The sequence below is a fragment of the Telopea speciosissima genome, chromosome 7 (assembly GCF_018873765.1).
Source record: "Telopea speciosissima isolate NSW1024214 ecotype Mountain lineage chromosome 7, Tspe_v1, whole genome shotgun sequence".
Classification (NCBI taxonomy): domain Eukaryota; kingdom Viridiplantae; phylum Streptophyta; class Magnoliopsida; order Proteales; family Proteaceae; genus Telopea; species Telopea speciosissima.
The window spans coordinates 6,946,914-6,970,951 of NC_057922.1; the positions used below are offsets into that span (position 1 = coordinate 6,946,914).

Consider the following 24,038-nt stretch of genomic DNA (forward strand, 5'->3'; position numbering starts at 1 on the left):
CAGTCACTGCTCCATCCTCAACCGTTTGACATGAGAATCACTACTAGATCCTTCCTCATCTTCATTGTGGCCTCCTCTGTTGTTCTTATCTCTTGTGTAAACTACTAGTGAAGTGATCTTTCCTTCATTGACAAACAATATCATCTGAAGTGTATTGAATCATTGATTGGTCTTCTTTCAATCCCGTTTCCTCCTCATCTGGCTTGTGTACCTGCAAGACTCCACATTTCTTCACCTGCACTCTCGCTTCTTCAAAATCCTCAATTTCAAAATTTATTGAGAATTCCAATTGATCCCCTGCTTGAGCCTCAAATTCACCTTCACCGCCTAAGTAAACATAAAGATCATCAAATGGTATATGGCACACCCACATTTGATCTCGATAGTTTGAGCTTGGGCTATACGATCTTCCACTAATCCATACCCATTTAATACCTGTGGTTTTATTAAAAATTATAGGGTTTGCAGTAACCCTATTGTCATCTTCTTCTTCTTCAACTGCAAAAACAGCTGATGCATCCAACCCTTCTAACTTACAACCCAAATGCGGAGATACCTCAAAAGATATTGAAGACCCTGTACTCTGATGAGCCATCCACTCTGGAATCTCATTTCCAGGACCAAAGACCTCAAACCGCCTATATAATCCCTGTTTCACAGAATTCAAAGATGTCTTAACACTTGAACAATGTAGATAGATAGATAGACAGATAGATAGATAGATAGAGAGAGAGAGAGAGAGAGAGACCTGGAAAGGGCTCTTCTTCCTGAAAGAGTTCTCCAGATGATGGCACTCATCCATGTGGATGGCTGACATAGATTGTGAGGTCTTCAGCCTCTGGACCTCAACTTCCTTAAGCACCATTGATGTGCAACCATCTATAAACAAGCTTTCTACACTTGATGGAAGCTTTGGCAATGATAGAGGCTTTGTACAGCCATCCAAACGTAGCAATCCAAGTTTAGGATGGAAACTTATGTCTTCCGGCAGGTTACAGAAGTGGTCATAGTTAAAATTTAAGCCTTCTAATGAATGTAGTTTCCAAACCTTTGGTATTTCCTCTAAAGATGTACAACCAGAAGTCCTCAACCATATCAAACTTGATGGAAGCTCTGGGAGTGACCGCAACTTTATGCATCCTTCCAAAAGAAGAGTAAAAAGTTTAGAAGGACCACTAATGTCTGTTGGTAATCTTTCTAGTGATGTGCAATCTTGTAGATCCAATTTCATTGATGGAAGGTCTGGTAATAGTTCTAGATTTGTGCACTCATTCAAATCAAGGATCATAAGGCGGGAAAGATGACTGATGCTGGTTGGTAGTGTGCAGAAACTGTTTCCTCTTAAATATAGTAGTTCCAATGAAGATAACCTACTGAAATCATTGGGAAGCTGTTCTTCTGATAGATTGCAGTAAGATAGATTTAAGTTTCTTAAAGAGCTTAATCCAGAGAAAGCTGGAAGCAAAGGCCTTTTTCTTGGTGAACCCAAAAAATGGAAGAATGAGTACCATGACTTAGATCGAGCCAGCTGATTTGAGCACCCGGAGAGATCGAGTTTTTCAAGAGATGCCAACTTACAAATGCTGCTTGGAAGATTCTTAAGGTTATTGCAGTTTTTCAGATTCAAGACCACAAGCTTGTCAAGATATCCAATAGATTCGTGAACTTCAACCAGACTAGTACAGCCTTCAAGGTTCAATATCTCAAGGCTATGAGGTCCTAAGAAGTTGGGGGACTTTGTTAGATAACGCGAATGACTAAGATTCAGGATTTTCAACCTTTTGAACAGCTGCACCTGCATATTCTCACCAAAAAGAAAAGAAGCAAAAGAAATAAATTTCCATCTAATATATATACAAATCAGCAGTACATGTAAACAAAAAAAAAAATTGAAATTATTTTCATACCTTTGCTTCCTTCCAAACTTCTTTAACATTGCTATTTTGCATGTCAAGGACAACAAGATTCTGCAGATCAAAATTGGTAGGTAGAGACCTCAAAGGGAATCCATGCCAACAAAGCCATCTTAACTCCTTAGAGAGATGTTCAAACCCTGATCCCCTTAAGTGTACATAATTGAGTTGGAGTAGTCTTAATCTATGCATATTTGCAAATGCTTTAGTAGTAACACATATGTCCTCAAATTGAGAAACATTTAGGATGAGGCCTTCAACAGAATTGGTTCCCTATTAACAAATAAAATCTAGTTAATAAAGCATAAATATACAAATTGATTGAGAATATTTAGGATGGTCACTTTAATAGATTTGGTTCCTTGTTAGCTAATAGAATCTAGTTAGTAAATCACAAATAACACCCTAAGTTAAAGAGGACAAGGATTTGATTGTGCTAATTACCTCATGTTTTGTCAATACTTCACAAACATCCTCATGGAACCACAATCTTGAACGCCTTCCAGGCGTTTCAGGGGATTCTTCAAAAACAATTTTCCTTCCCATATCTTGAAGAAGATTATGCATCTTTAACTCATTATTTTCACCAATGCTTATAAGGGATCTTCGATTTAAGACACTAATCCCAGTATATGGGAAGAAGCCGCATCCATCGAGTATCTTAATTACATAGTCTTTGTCCATTCCAACAAAGAAACAAGCAATATCGAGGAAGGTATCTTTCTCTTCATCATCTAATGCATCAAAACTTAATCGAAGTTTCTCTTCGATTTGATTAAGAGGAATTCTTTTTAATTTGGCTAATGCAACCTCCCATTCAGGTATGCTTCTTTTATCCACCATAAGAGAGCCCAAAACCTCAAGAGCTAATGGAAGTCCTTCAACATTGCCTACTATATCTTTTGAAAGATCTATGTAACCATTTATAGGACAATCTCTTCTGAAAGCATGCCAACTAAAAAGTTCAAGAGATTCATACTGATTCAACTCATGAAGCTCATATATTTCGTCGACTTCAACCCCCTTTAGCAACTGATAATTTCGTGATGTGATAATAATTCTACTTCCCATACCAAAACAATCACGATTAATAGCTAATCCAATTAATTGGTCTGGTTCATCTATATCATCAAGAATAACAAGAACCCTTCTATTGGATAACCTTTGCTTGATCAAACTTATTCCTCTAGCAACATTGCTGATGTTTAAGTTATCCTTCAAGAGGATATCAGAAAGGAGTTGTTCCTGTAATTGGATTAGACCATTGGGTTTTTTGTAAACTTCTCCAACATTTGCAAGGAAACTATGACCCTCAAATCTTTGATGAATTTGATTATAAACTGCCTTTGCAATGGTTGTTTTACCTAATCCACCCATACCACAAATCCCTATAATGCGGAAATCCAATGAAGACAAATTTAACATTCCTTTCACATATGATACACGGAAATCAATTCCAACAGGATAATTGGCAATATGCAATGGTGATCTCTTTACTTTTGTCAAGACCTCTTTAATAATTTTCTGGATAAATGTTTGCTCCTGCTTGTCAGTTCTGATTCAAGTAAGAAATGGAAGCACAATAAACACACAGTTAGTGAATCAATTAAAGGCTTAAAAAAAAAATACTGGAGAACAGAGGTTACCCATTAGCAATATTTTGTAGATGCCAACCAGATAAATTGGCTGTTTTCTTGAGGGCTTCTCGCCACTTCGCCACCTTCTCCATCTTCTCCTTGAAAGCTTCAACATGTTTGATAAATGCTTCCTCAAAACTACCAGTTTGATTTCTTACATCTGAAGGACAGACATCATAAAAAACAGGAAGAACAGTTTGACCAATCCTGCTTCTGCAGTCAAGAATCTTCACAAGCTCATCAAGACAACATCTTGAAGAAGCATAGTTTCTTGAGAAAACAACAATGGCAATCCTCGATTCTTCAATTTCTTTCAGCAGTTCTGAGGAAATCTCCTCACCTGTCCACTGTATTCCATCACCTTTAAAGGTGTTGATTCCTCTTCCAACCAATGCGTTGTAGAGGTGGTAGGTGAAGTTTTCTTTTGTATCTTCACTGAAACTCAAGAAAACATCCTGATTCCATTGAAGCTTATGGGTAGAGTATGAAGAAGAGTCTTTTTGGGTCCTCTTGAAGGCCATAGTGTAGTATCACTTGAGATTAGGAACTTTGATGGATGAGGAATTCCTGCAAATGGTTTGTCTTCAGAATGATATATGGAGGCACTCACACAATTTACTCAACATGTTTCTAACATAGAACAATAAATATACCTTAATTATATATTTTTTTAATGATTGGAATCTCACATCATTTCTTCCTTTTACTTTTTTCAAACTGTGCTAAGAATTAATTATGAATTAAGAAATTGATGATGAAGAGGTTGAGAATGACATAAATATATGTTCCTTGATTCCTTGTGTAACAAGTCAGTGACTCTGTGCTATCCTTTCATTGAGTCATGTCTCATATGACCAATTGCTCCATGGTCTTATAAATATATCCAAACTAACATACGCAATATTGAGATGTCGGCAAAACATGGTTTGAGGTATCGGTGTCGGATTGTCTGGTACGGTTGATATTGCACGGGAGGTGATCGATACTGTATCGGTGAAACAGTATAGGCAAGTGGTAAAATAATAAAATACTTATTTTTTAAGAAAAAATCAAGGGTAAACTTATCTAACATGGCTGCCTCGTACAGATACTAGGGGTGTAAATGAATAGTCAAAATCCGTTTCCGTATTCATGTCCGTATCCGTTCAGCATTATCCGAATTCATCCAAAAGCTAAATGGATGTGGATACGGATAGGCTATAGCTATCCAAAAAGCTATATTTACATGTAAACAGATAAAATATTCGATTTATATCTGTGTCCGTATCCGTTTAACACTATCCAAATCCATACGAAAACTGACCAAATATAGATGCGGATATAGAACTATCCAACCGGAATCCAATCCATTTACATCCTTAACAGATATCGGTATCGTATTGATTTTGAATAAAGCTCATTGAATGGTAAGGATCCATATGTCAGAGATCCTACTTGGTTGAAATAAAGCTGAATTATTATTGTTGTATAGACTCTTTTTTTTTTATAAAGTTATTATTGTATAGACACATGTTTAGATCATAGATACGAGTGGTCCACACAGACCTAAAAGTCTTTTCTTATTTCTATGCAGCCGCACCTTTAACTGAACAAACTTGAAACTGCCATGTGGCAGGCTAATAAGTGGCTAAACTTTGTAATATTAGGGTTTACGTACTAGCTAATAATGGGTGAAATTCTCTAATAGTAAGTATGGGGTTCCATTGATGGGTGAGAATGGCTTATTATAATTGTGGAATTGGTGTACCTAAGAGAAAGGGTAACTATTACAAGAGAGGGGGAAGGAAAGGGAGGTGAGGTGCAAATATTCCTCCGCAATATCAAGGGTAGAAGAATTGGATTCGTCATCCTCTCCTGTTGTTGTACGGTGTAGTACTGTATCGTGTGGTGCAGCAGAGGCCATGTGGCATAGAGAGCTCCACATGGTGCACATGGCCTCTGCAGCTGTCGCACGATGCAGCACTGCACCGTGCAGTAACTACATACGATAAAAATTCAGAAGAATTGATTCTTAAGTCTCTTGAGACTCAACATGCAACTTGCAAGGATACCAAACAACTACACCAACAACTAATAATTGCCTTTGCTAGTTGAGAAGATTGATAACAAAGTCCACAACTAAAGTAACATCCCCAATTAGAGAACCTTTTGCCTTTTGATAGAAGAACATGAAATACGTTTGAAACTTGGACTGCCTGTATTATTCCCAATATCTCACTTAAGTGTGAGAACAATGAATTTTGTCCGTAGTTTTAAAAGAAATCTTATTCTTCTCTTAACGGAGAAGAAATAAGGAGTCATCTCATAGATTAGGGTCTAGGACCCACATAAAAAACATGATTTCATATGAACTGATTGATCAAAAGATAGACTTCTTGTCGGGTATCTGTCTATGAAAGATGTTAGGCATCACAATCCACCTTGTTAAATCGAATTTTCTATTCATTTGGTCTTTTTTTTTTTAACACATCTCATGCCATAAGTTACATAAATAAATTATAAAAATAAAACATACTAGGCAATTAACTAAGAGAGAGAATATTGCATTGTACTACAGAGATTTGAGGGAAGAGAAATTGGTATTGATTTAGGGAAGAGAGAATCGTGTAGTGCTCACTTGCTGAGTGCTTGATCACAGGTTTAAGTTCTGGAAATAGCTTCTTTAGAAACAGGGGTAAGGCTGCGTACATTTGACCTTTCCTAGACCCTGCTAAATACGGGAGCCTTGTGCACTGGGTACGACTACAACAAACTGTAGTATATATTTTGTACTATCACTAAAGTGTGAGTATTGCATTGTAACTCCACCTTCTCTATGTTTATAAAAGAGAAATGAATAGGCGGTTTTGAGTACCACCTATAAAAGGTGGGCCCCCCCCCCCTTCACGTGGAAAATGTTTTGGTTTATTGTATTGCTAAATGGACGATTGCTTCAAGATACACTAGGCAATTAACTGAGGTATTGTTATGTATTATAAAGCAAATTTTTATCCTCTCAATTACACTGTCTGTACTTGACATCAAGTACATTTAACAGAGAAAATAGAAATGACTATCCTAGCCCCTATCCCTCTATTAGATGTACTTGATATCAAGTACATGCAATGTAATTGAGAGGATAAACATTCATTGTAAAGCGGGGTCTCCCGTCAGGGGCGTAATATATTCTAACCCCTTTTGAGGGGCGTCTGCCGAGGGAAAAAAAAAAAAATTGGCGAAATTAATGACCTATGCCCCCGACAGAAAAAATCCCTCTTGGGGACAAGTTGATGATAAACCACTCGTTTGGTTCCACGGATAGCTGGAGCAGAGATTTGTGACGTGGGCATGCAGGATATTATTCAGAATATCCCTCATCTGCATGTAGCAGCTTTGCCTCCATCCCTTGTCCATTTCCACCAACCAGTACCCAATATGAATCTGGAAGAACAAATACTGTCAATGTTCCTTTCATCTCTAATTAACACACTTTCTTTACTCTTCTTGTTCTATGGTTTTTGACACCAAATAAAAAGCACATCAGGTAGTTGATTAGGGGTGCAACAGGGTAGGCTGGGCCAGGTTTTACGAATCCAGACCCAGCTCTTGTCCCCAGGTGTCAACTGAGGCCCGATTGAGGCCAAGATCAGGTTGGGATGTCTTAGCCCAAGTCTGGCCCATTGAGAACTGTGAGGAAATAAGGCGAATTCTAGAGGTGAACTTGCGGATGAACCATTAGAGTGTATGATGATGGTTGATGCACTGCAACGCCTGTGCATCGATTACCACTTTGAAGATGAGATCAAAATATTCTTAGACAAGCTGCTGCTTTATTATGGAAGCAGCTTTAAATCAACTGATGACAAAGTGGAATTGCATGAAATCGCGCTGCATTTTCGACTGCTAAGGCAAGCTGGTTATTTTGTTCCTACAGGTAGGTATCACCCTTAATACAGCTCCTTAATTACATGTTTACAATTTATACCAAGTATCTGATGATGATATATTACTAGTGGATCAAATCCTGTGGACTTGGAAGCGACTCCTTGTCCTCAATTATTGCTGCTACTTCTTCTTCAAAGAGACGTCGGACTCTGAAGTTTCCTTCTTCATTTGCATTCCCGGCCGTATTGGCATCGGCTCTTCCAAATTGGGCAAGCTCCCACCAATCGAAACCATCTGCAAAGAAGATTTCAAAAGCTGATCGATATTATATTTCTCGAAGTTAAATCGAATCAAGGTTCAGTAAATCCACGGGAAACTTGATTGGGCCCACCGTTATCTCAATGGCTAGGATACCTAGAACATCCCTTTTTTTTTTTTGTTGTCTTAGGCTCTCTTACTCATTGTACAAAGGGTTTCAAATCTAATACTTGAAACCAGGTGTTATTCTAAAATCTCTATTAGCTCTCAGTTAATTTTACATTTTGTTTATCACCTGTGTATCGTCTAGTAATTATTTGTGATGTCAGCTATGACAACAAAAAAAAAAAAAAAAATTTAAGATGGTGGATGACCATCAATTTTGCTTTATATAACTCAAAGTTACTTGTGGCTTTTACGAATCATGAATTTGTAAAGAGCGCACAGGATATGAAAATTTGAAATATATTACAAAAACTGTTTGAGACAAAAAAAGCAAAGGTGGGAAGAGATAAAAGTTTGAACTGATTGTAAAGAGATGGTTGGTTGGCTCACTCAAGGGAGCTAGAAGAGGTAGCCATGGGTTCTTTTTGTTTTATTCTCATATGGTAGAGGTGAGGCAGTCTTTTCACACCTCACTTAGTCTGTTGCTGCACATGCAGCCCAGGCAGAGTGCTGGACAGAATCTTTTTGGTGGTGACATGGAAAAGGGAATTTAAGAAATGTCACCAACATTTTGTGTCATTCGAATCACTATGCAAAACCATAGCAAAAGTGGAAACATTAATTGGACAATCTAAGAACTGGAGATCGATGTACTTTCATTTGCACAAACTGAAAGGCTAGAGAATCCCCAGCATCAACAAACCAACTGTACAACCCCCAAATCACCTTGAGACACATCTAATGAGAGTGCAAACTGATAAGTTCTTATTATATAAAAGGGAAAAACACTCGGCTACCATCCAATAATGTCTCCAATGGAGATGAATGGGTTCAATTGTTAGAGAATCAGTTACAGTCACTGCTCCATCCTCAACCGTTTGATATGAGAATCACTACTAGATCCTTCCTCATCTTCATCATGCATGGCCTCCTCTGTTGTTCTTATCTCTTGTGTAAACTACTAGTGAAGTGATCCTTCTTCATTGACAACAATATCATCTGAAGTGTATTGAATCATTGATTGGTCTTTGTTCAATCCTGTTTCCTCCTCATCTGGCTTGTGTACCTGCAAGACTCCACATTTCTTCACCTGCACTCTCGCTTCTTCAAAATCCACAATTTCAAAATTTATTGAGAATTCCAATTGATCCCCTGCTTGAGCCTCAAATTCACGTTCACCACCTAACTGAACATAAAGACTAGCAAATGGAATATGGCACACCCACATTTGATCTTGATAGTTTGAGCTTGGGATATACGGTATTCCACCAATCCATTCCCATTTAATACCTGTGGTTTTATTAAAAATGATAGGGTTTGCATTAACCCTATTGTCATCTTCTTCTTCTTCAACTGCAAAAACAGCAGATGCATCCAACCCTTCTAACTTACAACCCAAATGCGGAGATACCTCAAAAGATATTGAAGACCCTGTACTCTGATGAGCCATCCACTCTGGAATCTCACTCCCAGGACCAAAGACCTCAAAAGTCCTATGTATACCCTGTTTCACAGAATTCAAAGATGTCTTAACACTTGAACAATGTAGATAGATAGATAGATAGCTAGATAGATAGATAGATATATATATATAGAGAGAGAGAGACCTGGAAAGGGCTCTTCTTCCTGAAAGTGTTCTCCAGATGATGGCACTCATCCATGTGGATGGCTGATATAGATTGTGAGGTCTTCAGCCTCTGGACCTCAACTTCCTTAAGCACCATTGATGTGCAACCATCTATAAACAAGCTTTGTACACTTGATGGAAGCTTTGGCAATGATAGAGGCTTTGTACAGCCATCCAAAAGTAGCCATAGAAGTCGAGGATGGAAACTTATGTCTTCCGGTAGGTTACAGAAGTGGTCATAGTTAAAATTTAAGCCTTGTAATGAATGTAGCTTCCAAAACCTTTGGTATTTCCTCTAAAGATGTACAACCAGAAGTCTTCAACCATAACAAACTTGATGGAAGCTCTGGGAGCGACCGCAGCTTTATGCATCCATTCAAATGAAGAAACATAAGTTTAGAAAGGCCACTAATGTTTGCTGGTAATCTCTCTAGTGATGTGCAATCTTGTAGATCCAAGTTCATTGAGGCAAGGTCTGGTAGTAGTTCTAGATTTCTGCACTCATTCAAATCAAGGGTCATAAGGCGGGAAAGATGACTGATGCTGGTTGGTAGTGTGCAGAAACTGTTTCCTCTTAAATATAGTTGTTCCAATGAAGATAACCTACTGAAATCATTGGGAAGCTGTTCTTCTGATAGATTGCAGTAAGATAGATTTAAGTTTCTTAAAGAGCTTAATCCAGAGAAAGCTGGAAGCAAAGGCCTTTTTCTTGGTGAACCCAAAAAATGGAAGGATGGGTACCATGACTTAGATCGAACTGGCTGATTTGAGCACCCGGAGAGATCAAGTTTTTCAAGAGATACCAACTTACAAATGCTGCTTGGAAGATTCTTAAGGTTATTGCAGTTTTTCAGATTCAAGACCACAAGCTTGTCAAGATATCCAATCGATTTGTGAACTTCAACCAGACTAGTACAGCCTTCAAGGTTCAATATCTCAAGGCTATGAGGTCCTAAGAAGTTGGGGGACTTTGTTAGATAACGCGAATGACTAAGATTCAGGATTTTCAACCTTTTGAACAGCTGCACCTGCATATTATCACCAAAAAGAAAAGAAGAAAAGAAATAAATTTCCATTTAAAAGATATACAATTCAGTACATGTAAGCAAAAAAATTTTGAAATTATTTTCATACCTTGGCTTCCTTCCAAACTTCTTTAACATTGCTATTTTGCATGTCAAGGACAACAAGATTCTGCGGATCAAAATTGGTGGGTAGAGAATTCAAAGGGAATCCATGCCAACAAAGCCATCTTAACTCCTTAGAGAGATGTTCAAACCCTGATCCCCTTAGGTGTTCACAATTGAGTTGGAGTAGTCTTAATCTATGCATATTTGCAAATGCTTTAGTAGTAACAGATATGTCCTCGAATTGAGAAATATTTAGGATGAGGCCTTCAACAGAATTGGTTCCCTATTAACAAATAAAATCTAGTTAATAAAGGATAAACATACAAAATAGACTGAGAAATATTTAGGATGGTCACTTTAATAGATTTGGTTCCTTGTTAGCTCATAGAATCTAGTTAGTAAATCACAAATAACACCCTAAGTTAAAGAGGACAAGGATTTGATTGTGCTAATTACCTCATGTTTTGTCAATACTTCACAAACATCCTCATGGAACCACAATCTTGAACGCCTTCCAGGCGTTTCAGGGGATTCTTCAAAAACAATTTTCCTTCCCATGTCTTGAAGAAGATTATGCATCTTTAACTCATTATTTTCACCAATGCTTATAAGGGATCTTCGATTTAAGACACTAATCCCAATATGTGGGAAGAAACCGCATCCATCAAGTATCTTAATTACATAGTCTTTGTTCATTCCAACAAAGAAACAAGCAATATCGAGGAAGGTATCTTTCTGTTCATCATCTAATGCATCAAAACTTAATTGAAGTTTCTCTTCGATTTGATTATGAGGAGTTCTTTTTAATTTGGCTAATGCAACCTCCCATTCAGGTATGCTTCTTTTGTCCACCATAAAAGAGCCCAAAACCTCAAGAGCTAATGGAAGTCCTCCAACATTGCCTACTATATCTTTTGAAAGATCCATGTAACCATTTATAGGACAATCTCTTCTGAAAGCATGCCAACTAAAAAGTTCAAGAGATTCATACTGATTCAACTCGTGAAGCTCATATATTTCGTCGACTTCAACCCCCTCTAGCAACTGATAACTTCGTGATGTGATAATAATTCTACTTCCCATACCAAAACAATCACGATTAATAGCTAATCCAATCAATTGGTCTGGTTGATCTATATCATCAAGAATAACAAGAACCCTTCTATTGGATAACCTTTGCTTGATCAAACTTATTCCTCTAGCAACATTGCTGATCTTTAAGTTATCCTTCAAGAGGATATCAGAAAGGAGTTGTTCCTGTAATTGGATTAGACCATTGGGTTTTTTGTAAACTTCTCCAACATTTGCAAGGAAACTATGACCCTCAAATCTTTGATGAATTTGATTATAAACTGCCTTTGCAATGGTTGTTTTGCCTAATCCACCCATACCACAAATCCCGATAATGTGGATATCCAATGAAGACAAATTTAACATTCCTTTCACATATGATACACGGAAATCAATTCCAACAGGATAATTGGCAATATGCAATGGTGATCTCTTTACTTTTGTCAAGACCTCTTTAATAATTTTCTGGATAAATGTTTGCTCCTGCTTGTCAGTTCTGATTCAAGTAAGAAATGGAAGCACAATAAACACACAGTTAGTGAATCAATTAAAGGCTTAAAAAAAAATACTGGAGAACAGAGGTTACCCATTAGCAATATTTTGTAGATGCCAACCAGATAAATTGGCTGTTTTCTTGAGGGCTTCTCGCCACTTCGCCACCTTCTCCATCTTCTCCTTGAAAGCTTCAACATGTTTGATAAATGCTTCCTCAAAACTACCAGTTTGATTTCTTACATCTGAAGGACAGACATCATAAAAAACAGGAAGAACAGTTTGACCAATCCTGCTTCTGCAGTCAAGAATCTTCACAAGCTCATCAAGACAACATCTTGAAGAAGCATAGTTTCTTGAGAAAACAACAATGGCAATCCTCGATTCTTCAATTTCTTTCAGCAGTTCTGAGGAAATCTCCTCACCTGTCCACTGTATTCCATCACCTTTAAAGGTGTTGATTCCTCTTCCAACCAATGCGTTGTAGAGGTGGTAGGTGAAGTTTTCTTTTGTATCTTCACTGAAACTCAAGAAAACATCCTGATTCCATTGAAGCTTATGGGTAGAGTATGAAGAAGAGTCTTTTTGGGTCCTCTTGAAGGCCATAGTGTAGTATCACTTGAGATTAGGAACTTTGATGGATGAGGATGAGGAATTCCTGCAAATGGTTTGTCTTCAGAATGATATATGGAGGCACTCACACAATTTACTCAACATGTTTCTAACATAGAACAATAAATATACCTTAATTATATATTTTTTTAATGATTGGAATCTCACATCATTTCTTCCTTTTACTTTTTTCAAACTGTGCTAAGAATTAATTATGAATTAAGAAATTGATGATGAAGAGGTTGAGAATGACATAAATATATGGTCCTTGATTGCTTGTGCAACAAGTCAGTGACTCCGTGCTATCCTTTCATTGAGTCATGTCTCATATGACCAATTGCTCCATGGTCTTATAAATGTATCCAAACTAACATACACAATATTGAGATGTCGGCAGAACATGGTTTGAGGTATCGGTGTCGGATCGTCTGGTACGGTTGAGATTGTACGGTTTTGAAGGTGATCAATACTGTATCAGTAAAACAGTATGGACAAATGGTAAAATAACAAAAAAAAAAAAATTCTTATCGATATTGTATTGGTGTGATTACACTTTCATCAAAAATTTTTTTTTTCTTTTTTTGTTTTAAAAAAAAAAGGGGGATAAATTTGTCGCTGTTTCATACTGATACCTTATCGATATCGTATTGGTTTTGAAAGTGAGGAATATCCAATCTGATACTGTGCACTAAAACCATGGGGAGAAGGTTTTTTTTATCTGTACTCTTAGATGTGCATACATTTCCTGTCACATGGTAGACCTTGTCAAATTTGGAGCTATAACTGACAAAATAATGGGAAGATGAATACCAATATATGGACCGATGAAAAAGTAATCCAATAGAAGATGTCAATAAATAAAATTGATTATAATATTTGATATATAATTAATTTATAATATTTTTTAATGGAGAAAAGTTTTCTGTGGGAGATTATACCATCCACGCCTAGACACAGATGGGGTGAAATGACTGCCCCACCCCTATGAAAGGCAGAAATTCTAACCCCCATGATGTCAATGCGTGTGTTCTCATGGGCCCCCACATGCGCACATGGGCCACACTCCCACAAAGAACATCGATATTTTTTTTAATATATCCAATAGTCAAAATTACCTGCCACATTACCCTTTTGTAATTTTTTCTTAATAGAAATGTAGGTGTTTACAAGGTGATATAGAAAATGATGTTTTACAAGGAATTAAAAAAATAATATGGATGAAGTGAAGAGGTATGTCCAAAGTATTGTATGATGGATATTAACAAATTCAGTGTAGTTGCATTAATGTAAGGAATGATCAAATTGGCTCTAATTTGGGAGTAGTTCTGCTACATTATAAATTTACAAGAAAGTTATTTGAGGTGACATGACAATGTTCAATGGCGGCCTTTGTATACTCTTATACAAAGGAGTGATTTGATTAAATGAGCTAAAAGAGTAGGGAAAAACTTAAAATGACTCTGGAAGAAGTGAGGAAAGATATATATAACTTAAGGGAAAAAGAACTCTGTCCGGAAGTTTGGTCTATCCCAACACTCCCACGAGTCTATCTCTCTCCTTCCCATATAAAAAGACAGCTCTGCCCCTTTGTTTTAAGGAGGAGAGAGATAGACACATGAGAGTGCTAGTGTAGGCCACACTCCCGTACAGAAAACTGTTTCCCATAATTTAAACCTTGTATTAAGTATGACCTTGAATAAAACTAATTGATGGTAAGAATCCATGTAATAAACCCTATTTAGTTAGAATAAAGCTGAAGTATTATTATTGTATAGACACATGTTTAGATCATAGATACCACTGGTCCACACAAGCCTTAAAAATAAAATAAAAGGCAGTACCCAGTGCAGAAGGCTCCCGCGTTTAACAGGGTCTAGGGAGGATCAAATGTACACAGCCTTACCCCTATTTCCAAAGAGGTTGTTTCCAGGACTTGAACCCGTGACCAAACGTTCAACAAGTGAACACTTGACCAACGCGCCAAACCTAAAAATCCTTTCCTATTTCTATGCAGCCGCCACACCTTTAAGGTCTCTTGGCACTCAACAACTTGAAAGGATACCAAACAACTACACCAACAACTAACAATTGCCTTTGCTAGTTGAGAAGATTGATAACAAAGTCCACAACAAAATTAACATCCACAATTAGAGAACCTTTTGCTTTTTGATAGAATAACATGAAATACGTTTGAAACTTGGACTGCCTGTATTCCCAATATCTCACTTTTAAGTGGGAGAACAATGAATTTTGTCCGTAGTTTTAAAAGAAATCTTATTCTTCTCTTAAGAGAGAAGAAATAAGGAGTCATCTCATAGATTAGGGTCCAAGACCCACATAAAAAACATGATTTCATATGAACTGATTTGATCAAAAGATTGTGTTCTTGTCGGGTTGCTGTCTATGAAAGATGTTAGGCATCTCAATCCACCTTGTTAAATTGATTCTTTATTGGTTTGATTTGGAATGGGGTATTATGAAATCGATTAGAAAAACCGGACCATACTGAAACCAACTGAAATTTGAATTAAAATGAACTCAAACCGATTAGAAACTGATATCAATCGGAAAATCATTAAAAAAAACACATGTATTTTTCTTTAAGTTTATGTATAATATATAAATGGTAAACCAGACCGATAACAAACAGATGAGAGAAAACTGAATTAATTAAACCAAATCCAAGCCGGACCAAAATCAAAACGACTGAATCTGAACCTTCCCTTGTTTGTTTGGTTTCAGATTTACCTTTTCTCACACTGAAACTCAATCAGATCGATCAATTGACACCCCTAAAGTCAATGAAACACAAGTTCTTCGATTTCTCTATGGGGTGCTTGTTGAACACCTTCCTCTAAAGATGCAAGTTTGCCCTTTCGGCCCGAACCGGCCTTGGCTTGCCCTGAGCTCGAAAAAGACTTGTACTGAGATACCTTGACCTTGAGGGTGGGTCAAGGCTAGAAGTTTCTGACCCTGAGTCAGGGTTGGGTCGGGCCATGGTTGAGGCCTTGGGCTGAGCCTGACCCGACCCAACCTAGCCATGTTTTAAGTTATACTATAAACTATATATTGATATAATATATATATTATAAACTTTAAACGTCACACATATTTTGTTATATAATATATTATATATGAATATAATGAGTAATATAATATATTTTATTATAATATTATTTTATGTAAATTGATAATTTTTTCTTGGCCCAACCCAGCCCATGAATCTCCCTTCTCCCTCCTCATGATCACAACCAATAATAAGGGTCAGCACGGCTTGACCTTAAGGGCGGGTGAGGTTTGGGCCGGGCCTAGGCTTAGCTAAGGGGACTCAGGGTTGGGCTGAAATTTTAAAAAGCTTGGCCCAACTAGACCCTTTTGCAGCCCTATAGGCTTCTCCATCCTATTGTTTCAGCTGCACTGTTTTACCACTGAATTTCAGTAAAAAAAAAAAAGGTTTTATATACATTTTTGCCCTTGGTCAGTACCCTGGGTTGGTATCGTATTGATCAGAAATTGGTATCAGACCGATATCGATACGAACAACCGGGCAGATCTGATTCCATTCCTCAAACCATTGGTCACTAGAGCCTCGGTGAACCAGAAAAAGATCATGTGCATCCGGGCAGCCCGGCTGGATGTGCAGCGCCAGACTCAAGGCGCTGCGCTTTGATCGCCTTACCCATTCTTGGGCAAGGCGCTTGGGCAGGGGTAAAGCGGTCAAAGAGTGCTGCCTTCAGTCTCGCGCTGCACATGCAGCCCGGCTGCCCGGATGCAAAAGAGCCAGGTCCCGGTGAACCACATGCCTGAATTCAACTTCAGGCAGCTTCTTGCCACGTGTTTATATTCCATTCGTAGATTTGATTCTACGTATTTGGGCTAATGATGCGCATGCAGCCCAGCTGTGATCGTGTGGAGGGCTGGAGGCAGAGCAAGCACACGGATCCTCGAGACCTCCGTCTGGAGTGGATCAGCGTTCAGATCTTTCTTTGTGTAACGAGGCTCTGAAGAAGTAGTCTCCGGCTTGATTTGTTGACCTCCCGAGGGCATGCATTCTACTTGCAAGTCATCGATCAAATGAGCAAGTAACTGTTCATTGGTCTAGAATTCTTCAAAATGTGTTTTTGCATCAGTTTTCTTTGTTTTATTTTTTGACACTTGGTACAGTTGGGTTCATCTCAAACTTGTCCACATAACTAGGGTGAGGATGCGGAGTCCACCTTTTACAAAAGAATTTGAGCCCCACCTAAACTGCCATGTGGCAGATGGACCTAGGTTTGCTACCTTCACCCTTCTCATGGGGGTTGGGGGGAGGGGATTTTAGGGTTCACGTTTTAAGAAACATGGAGTTCATTTAAGTAAAAATTTGTGGGGTAAATATTGTGCATAATGCTGGGTAAAAAATGAAATTGTGCAACCCCCTCAAATGTCACTGTTCATGTGAGAGGGTGATATATCATAGATATCCTTCCTCCTATTGTCAGATTTCAAAGGGGGTTTCCTCATTCGCCTGAAACTACACTCGTGCAATGTAGGTAGGGATGTAAATGGATGGTTGAAAATCCATATCCAATCTATGTTCAAATCTGTTTAGTGGTTTTCGAATCCGGAATTTTGGTTTTCGAAAAATATCTGAATCTATCTAAAAGAATTTGGATTTAGATTCAGATATTTCTTTTGGACCTGATAATATTTGGTTAATTTACTATCCGATTATAAATTGCAATTAATTTAATATTTTGTAAAAACATATGATATATTATTATATTACCCTTATGATAAAAAAAAATTTATAAGGATATTTTGGTAATATGTCTAATCCTAAGTCCAAGTCCAAACCCTAACCATGAGTCGATATAGGTCAGATTCATTTACTAATCGGATACTTTTTCGAATCGGACAACATCTGGATATCCGACAAACTCCCAAATTTGAATATGATATTAGTTTTTAAAATTTTGTCGAATATCAAATCGGATACGGATATGTCATTCGGTAAACGGATTCAAATTCAGATAGTAATAAATTCGAGCCGAATTCGATCAATTTACATCCCTAAGTGTAGGGAACCCTCTCCCATATTTGTTTCTCAAGATTTTCACATACTGCAAAAAAATCTATCATGGCATAGAGGCTTGTGCCGCTACTTTATTTATTTATTTATTTATTTTGGGGGAGGGGTTCCAGGGGGAGAGAGGATTTTAGGGTAGAAATTGTAAGAAATATGACATCCATTTCAATAATATTGCAGTGTTGCTCAAGATCTTTTGATGCTGCAGAATCTATCGTGTCGTGAATACAAAGAGGTTCTGGACATAACCATTATATATGAATGAGAACTTCAGGCCAATTATAGAGGCTGAGGATTCCTACTTTCAAAGGCAGCCAGGATTCTTCCAATATACTTCCTAATAAAGTCTTTGATAAACTCCCCATCACTTATAAGTTCTCATTACTTGTTTGAATTGCAACAAGGATTAGAAAATAAGAAAAATGTTGGAATATTTATTTTCAATTAAGCGACCTATCAAAAGACAAAGAAAAAAATAGTCGGTGAGAGTATGAGATTGGCAAGGGGGCGGAGCAGAGCCACCTACATTTTCCATGCAACAATAGCTGCGAGTCAATAATGGGACACAAAAAAATTGACTGACTACTAACATTTTCATTTTCATGCAGGCGTTGATGTTTGTTTATTTCGTACGGTAGGTATAAAAAAACCGGCTTGAACACCTTTATTGTTTTGTTGACTTTTATTCCCTCTCCTCGTGTTTCACAACCTGTTAAGACTTTTATGTGGAGAGAGAAAGTGAGGAGCCCAATATCGTGTGGGAATCTCGAACCATGTCCGACCCTGTCTATGTGTCTAATATACTAATTCAATTCAATGATATGTAACGAATGTAAGTGAGGGGAATCGCTGTTAAGATGCGTGGCCTCTACACCAATAGGAGGTTATCCATTAGGTGGGATATTTAATTCATGGAGATGTGATGCTCATTTCGCCTGAATCGACATCCTCTACTTCCGCCTGCCCTTATTTTCGTGTGTGTCCTACACACAACGAGGTGCGTAAAGACCATCTTACCCCCGCTTGGACAAGACATTCAGGCAGGGGTAAGGCAGTCTTTGCACGTCCCATTGTGTGTAGGGCACACACAGAAATAGGGGCAGACGGAAGTAGAGGATTCAGACTCCATTTCATCCTTCTTGGAATTGGGTTCCTCTGTAACGTGGGGATGTGCGCATCAGAGCTTGCCACATGTACGAGCTTTCATTTGGACAACACAGATTGAGCTAGAAATCCTGAGCGTGGTGCACATGCAATGGACATGAAGATTTTTTAATTTTGAAATTCAGATTTCCAGATTGATTTGCACCGTCCAAATAGACGCTCATCCATGTGAAGAGCTCTAATGCCGTACCACAAAATCTGCAGCACACCCCGCGTTACAGAGGAGTTGGATCCGCCATTCCTATATTTAGATGTTGGTGCCATGCAGCCTAATGAGCCTATCAACCTTTTTTTTTTTTTTTTTTTCTAAATGCAAATTATGATATTCAATCTATGGTCTTCATAGGTGTATTTAGAACTTGAACCTTCATTCGCCTTTGTCTTATTCCAAAAAGTTCTTTACAATAAGGGTATGAAAGGTTTATCAAAAATAAATTGAAAGTAACTTATCATTACGTCGTTAACTCATTATCATGCATATTTTTCAAATACACATGTGAAAGGACATTGTTACCCTTACTAGGAAAATATTTAAAGGGCAAAAGCCTAAGGTTGCAAACATGGTTTTAGTGTACGGTATTGGAACGGGTATCGATCAACTCAAAATCTATACGGTATCATATCGGTATCAACATATATGAATCAGCTATATTGGACAAATTTGCCGCTAATTCTCCTTTAAGAATGGATTTTTTGACCATTTCACCCCTTGTCTGTACCTTGTCACCGATATGGTATCAACTCGGTATCAGGATCCATCGTATTGATAAGATAACGATACCTCAAACCATGGTTACAAATTATTTGACACCTTGAGGCTGGGGGATCGATCCTACTCTGGAAATCTAAATCATAGCCTAGTTCATAGGCTGAGAAGCTAGCCCAACCTATCTAAGCCTTGAAATATTTGTGTGGTCTCAGACTCTCCTGGCCCAACGGCCTGTGCTGCGCAGACACAAAGGGTATGTATGGATCCGCCAAAGAATCACCCCTCCATGTGATACGTGTGGGAAGGAAATCAATTTTTCATGTGAGAACTGAGAAACAATATAATTGGAGTTTTGGGAAAGATCTTCCTATCCTTTCCTACCAATCAATCACACTGTTAAGAAGATTACCTCTTGAGCCTATGGCCCCACTTGTACACCTGCCATGGGTCCATCTGTACACTTGGACTTGTAATTCAGGAGTGTTCTGTAAAGCTACTGTAACGGTGTGCTCAATGATTTGAGGATGAGTGGCACATAATAGAGCTTGCTTTCCAAGAAAGCTTTTCAGTAATTCCAACTATCATACTGTACAAATCTGAATTCAGATTGTCTACGGCCCAGCTGTCTGTGGTGGCCTGTGCGGTGTAGATTGGTTTACATGTGCTATGATCGTCTTATCCCTGCTCGGTCAAGATGTTTGGGCAAGGGTAAGGCGATCTTTGCGCACGACACTCAGTCTGCACCGCACAGACCGCAACCAGCAGCGCACCGTAGAGAATCTGGCACCCCAAAAATAAAATCACACCGTACAAACGTGTTGTGGATGGTAGTCTGTCTTTAATGCGCACTATATATGGGTACAATGAGCGCATTCTCAGGCAGAAATCTCTCTTGGTTTTCTTTTTTTTTTTTGGGTTTATAAATAAAAGGTAGATATTTTTTGGGTGAAAGCAGGGGATGGATGTTAAACTACTCATTTGCCCTCAATAGTTAGATTCTACTGGCAGATATATCTGATCACTACAGGGCATGTACTACTTTCAAGCTATTATAAATTAAAATCCTTTTGGCAGTCAAGATTTCATTAAGAAGAATTTCCCTGCTATTCAGTGAATAAGTTGATCGAGTTCTGTAGAATTCAATATTCTTTAATGGCCTTCCGTGGTAACCTTTCTGCCCCCTCCAGTGCCTCCATTTCTCCATGTCCCACAAAAGGTTCCCAAGAATGTGAACGAACCAGCAGGAGTGATGTCAATACGGTAAGAATTGAAAATTAATTCTTAATTAGTTTCTCTAAGAAATGGGGTAACTTTATGTTTAATAATATTTATATTTTGGGGTTCAACAACTAATTTAATACTCTTCTTGCTTTTCGAACACTATTGTAGGCTGAAATTCAGGTCAAACACAATGAGAAATGTGAGGAAATAAGGCGAATTCTGGGTGAAGTAGTTGATGAACCATTAGAGTGTATGATGATGGTTGATGCACTGCAACGCCTTTGCATCGATTACCACTTTGAAGATGAGATCAAAATATTCTTAGACAAGCTGCTGCTTTATTATGGAAGCTGCTTTAAATCTACCGACGACAAAGTGGAATTACATGAAATCGCGCTGCATTTTCGACTGCTGAGGCAAGCTGGTTATTTTGTTCCTACAAGCGTCTTTGAAAGCTTCAAGGACAAGAAGGGAGAGTTCAAACAAGAATTGAGTGAAGACACAAGAGGACTGACGAGTTTATATGAAGCTTCACACTTTGGAATGGAAGGAGAAGACACACTACTACTTGATGAAGCCAACTACTTCTCTCACAAACACCCTACTGCTGCTAAGATGAGTACTACTACTGCTAAGATGGAATTAGAAGCTGGACTACTAGCCAGAGTTGTAGATGATACCTTAGAGCATCCCTTTCACAAGAACCTAGCTAGATTCAAGGCCAGACACTACTACTACGACCTCGTTAGTAGTACTCATCATGGCACATATGGATGGAGCAGTCTTGTACTGGAACTTGCAAGGATGGATCATAACATGCTTCAATCCTTATACAACCAAGAACTCCTGCAGATTTTTACGTAAGTTTTTTAACCCGACCGGCCAGTTTTATTCTTTTTTTTTTGTTTTTTGGTTTTTGGTTGGTTTGTATGAAAGGTCTTGCCATATATGTATGTTAGGTGGTGGAGAGAGGTGGGTCTATCACAGGAGTTGAAGTTTGCTAGAGACCAACCACTAAAATGGTATTTATGGTCCATCACAGCTCTCCCAGATCCAAAGTACTCCCAGCTAAGAATGGAGCTAACAAAACCCATCTCACTTGTTTATATTATTGATGACATTTTTGACGTCCGAGGCACACTCCAAGAACTCATTCTCTTCACTGAAGCAGTAAACAGGTAGGATTACATGCATACTCAAATCCCCCCTATCCGTACTCATTAGATCAATCAAATTAATTCAGGATTAATTAACGATTTAATTAATAATGAATTTGTTGTTGTACCTATATATAGATGGGAGACTACCACCATTGAGGAACTGCCAGAATACATGAAGATTTGTTTCAAGGCTCTGGACGACATCACCAATGAAATTAGTGATATAGTCCTTAAACAACATGGGTGGAATTCCATCACTACCCTGCGGACGGCGGTAAACTTACTTCGATAAACACCTATATATATATATATATAATTAATGTGTTAACTTAATTTGTAGTGGTTCTAATTAATTAAATGGTATATATGTTTTGTCAGAAACCTGCTAATTAATTTTCATAAACCTGATTATATGTACAGTGGGCAAGCCTTTGTGACGCATTTCTAATAGAGGCCAAATGGTTTGCGTCTAAAATGGTGCCTAACTCGAAGGAGTACCTGGAGAATGGAGTAATAAGTTCAGGAGTGCCTCTGGTTTTAGCTCATTTGTTCTTTCTACTGGGCCAAGGTCTAACCAAGGAGAGTGTATATTGTGTGGAACACAATCCACCACTCATAACTTGCACTGCAACAATTCTTCGTCTATGGGATGACTTGGGAAGTGCCAAGGTATATAATAACATCTTTATATAAAGACCACTTATGTATATATTAATTTTCTAATCAAGTTTTGTGGTTTGATTAATATTGATAGGATGAGAAGCAAGAAGGACACGATGGATCTTATATAGAATGTTACATGAAGGAACAAGAGGGGGGTTCTTCAATTGATGAAAATCCAAAAGATCATGTGTTTGGAATGATTTCAGATTCATGGAAGCAACTCAATAGAGAATGCATTTCAAAAAACCATTTCTCAACCTCCTTCAAAAGGGCCTCACTTAATATTGCAAGAATAGTTCCATTGATGTACAATTACAATGACAACCAAAGCCTTCCAATCCTTGACGAGTATATCAAATCACTGCTCTACCAAAGTGTTCCTTTCTAATTCATCGAAAATCTATGTTAATTGCAGAAGGGCAACATGCATGTCATGCATAAAATAATAATTAAATGAGTGTCATGATCATCAATTAGAATATTCAGCTGATCGAGTAGAAATAAAATTGTACATGTTCATATTTTAGTAGTATATTAAGGAATAAATAAAAGGCTATATAAGCTCACGGCTTCTTTTATAGAGTTATTTCAATTCCTAAGCTAAGATCTCATCTGTGAAACTCTCAGACAGGATGGAAGACAGACATTCCATTTCAGTGATTAAACAAAACAAAAGCAACCATGAGTTCACCAACTGTTCATGATTCATTAATACAAGCAAAATCAAGCAGTAATACAATCTTCCGGCAGGGGTAAGGCGGTCTTTTTCGCTTTGCTGTGTTTAAGGCGTACAATGTACAGTAGGATCCGAATCCATGGGAGTTAGGGGTGATGCACATAATGATGATATAGATGTAGTGGAGCACATCCACGAACCTCTTGATCTCCTGTTGTCCAAGCATTGCAATGCTCTTCTTCAATCATCTATCATCCACGAACTTCTTCTGCTCACACTGCCATCGGTTTAAAACTAAAGTTTTGTTTGATATACGTTCTTGGAATGCATTCTAGGTTGATTTTATATATATATATTTGTCGATCTTACATTCAAGAATTATAATAACAGTTTTTTTTTTATCGCTTGAGAATGTGAAATCAATCTAAAATGCCTTTCAAGAATGCATACCGTATCAAACACAGCGTAATTAGTTTTTTTTTTTTTTTTTTAATGAGAAAAAAATGTGTGACTATGTGTTTTGTCCATTTTTCAAAACGCAGAACCACAAGATATAGTGGGGCCTATTGCGTGATATTCCAACGAGCTGTTGCCTCCAAGGCCCCGAC

The 24,038-nt window shown here is 37.9% G+C and overlaps 3 protein-coding genes across 3 annotated transcripts; 1 reads left to right on the forward strand and 2 right to left on the reverse strand.

Moving 5' to 3' along the window:
- Nucleotides 1-12,799, reverse strand: LOC122667457. The gene is made up of 12 exons (XM_043863729.1): nt 12,252-12,799; nt 11,051-12,161; nt 10,599-10,877; nt 9,713-10,486; nt 9,445-9,624; nt 8,800-9,341; nt 8,492-8,543; nt 3,560-4,080; nt 2,358-3,468; nt 1,908-2,186; nt 749-1,789; nt 1-649 (listed from the first exon to the last, which is right to left on the reverse strand). Exons 1-12 carry the CDS (start codon nt 12,761-12,763, stop codon nt 125-127), a joined length of 6,927 nt encoding a protein of 2,308 aa, XP_043719664.1. The 5' UTR covers nt 12,764-12,799; the 3' UTR covers nt 1-124.
- On the reverse strand, nt 8,773-9,702 carry LOC122670023. The gene is made up of 2 exons (XM_043866959.1): nt 9,445-9,702; nt 8,773-9,341 (listed from the first exon to the last, which is right to left on the reverse strand). Exons 1-2 carry the CDS (start codon nt 9,559-9,561, stop codon nt 8,799-8,801), a joined length of 660 nt encoding a protein of 219 aa, XP_043722894.1. The 5' UTR covers nt 9,562-9,702; the 3' UTR covers nt 8,773-8,798.
- Nucleotides 12,800-20,862: 8,063 nt separating the features above from the next.
- LOC122667458 ((3S,6E)-nerolidol synthase 1-like) lies at nt 20,863-23,155 on the forward strand. The gene is made up of 6 exons (XM_043863730.1): nt 20,863-20,970; nt 21,100-21,791; nt 21,891-22,109; nt 22,227-22,365; nt 22,512-22,760; nt 22,846-23,155. The coding sequence occupies exons 1-6, from the start codon at nt 20,863-20,865 to the stop codon at nt 23,140-23,142; spliced, it is 1,704 nt and encodes a 567-aa protein (XP_043719665.1). The 3' UTR covers nt 23,143-23,155.
- Nucleotides 23,156-24,038: the final 883 nt, after the last annotated feature.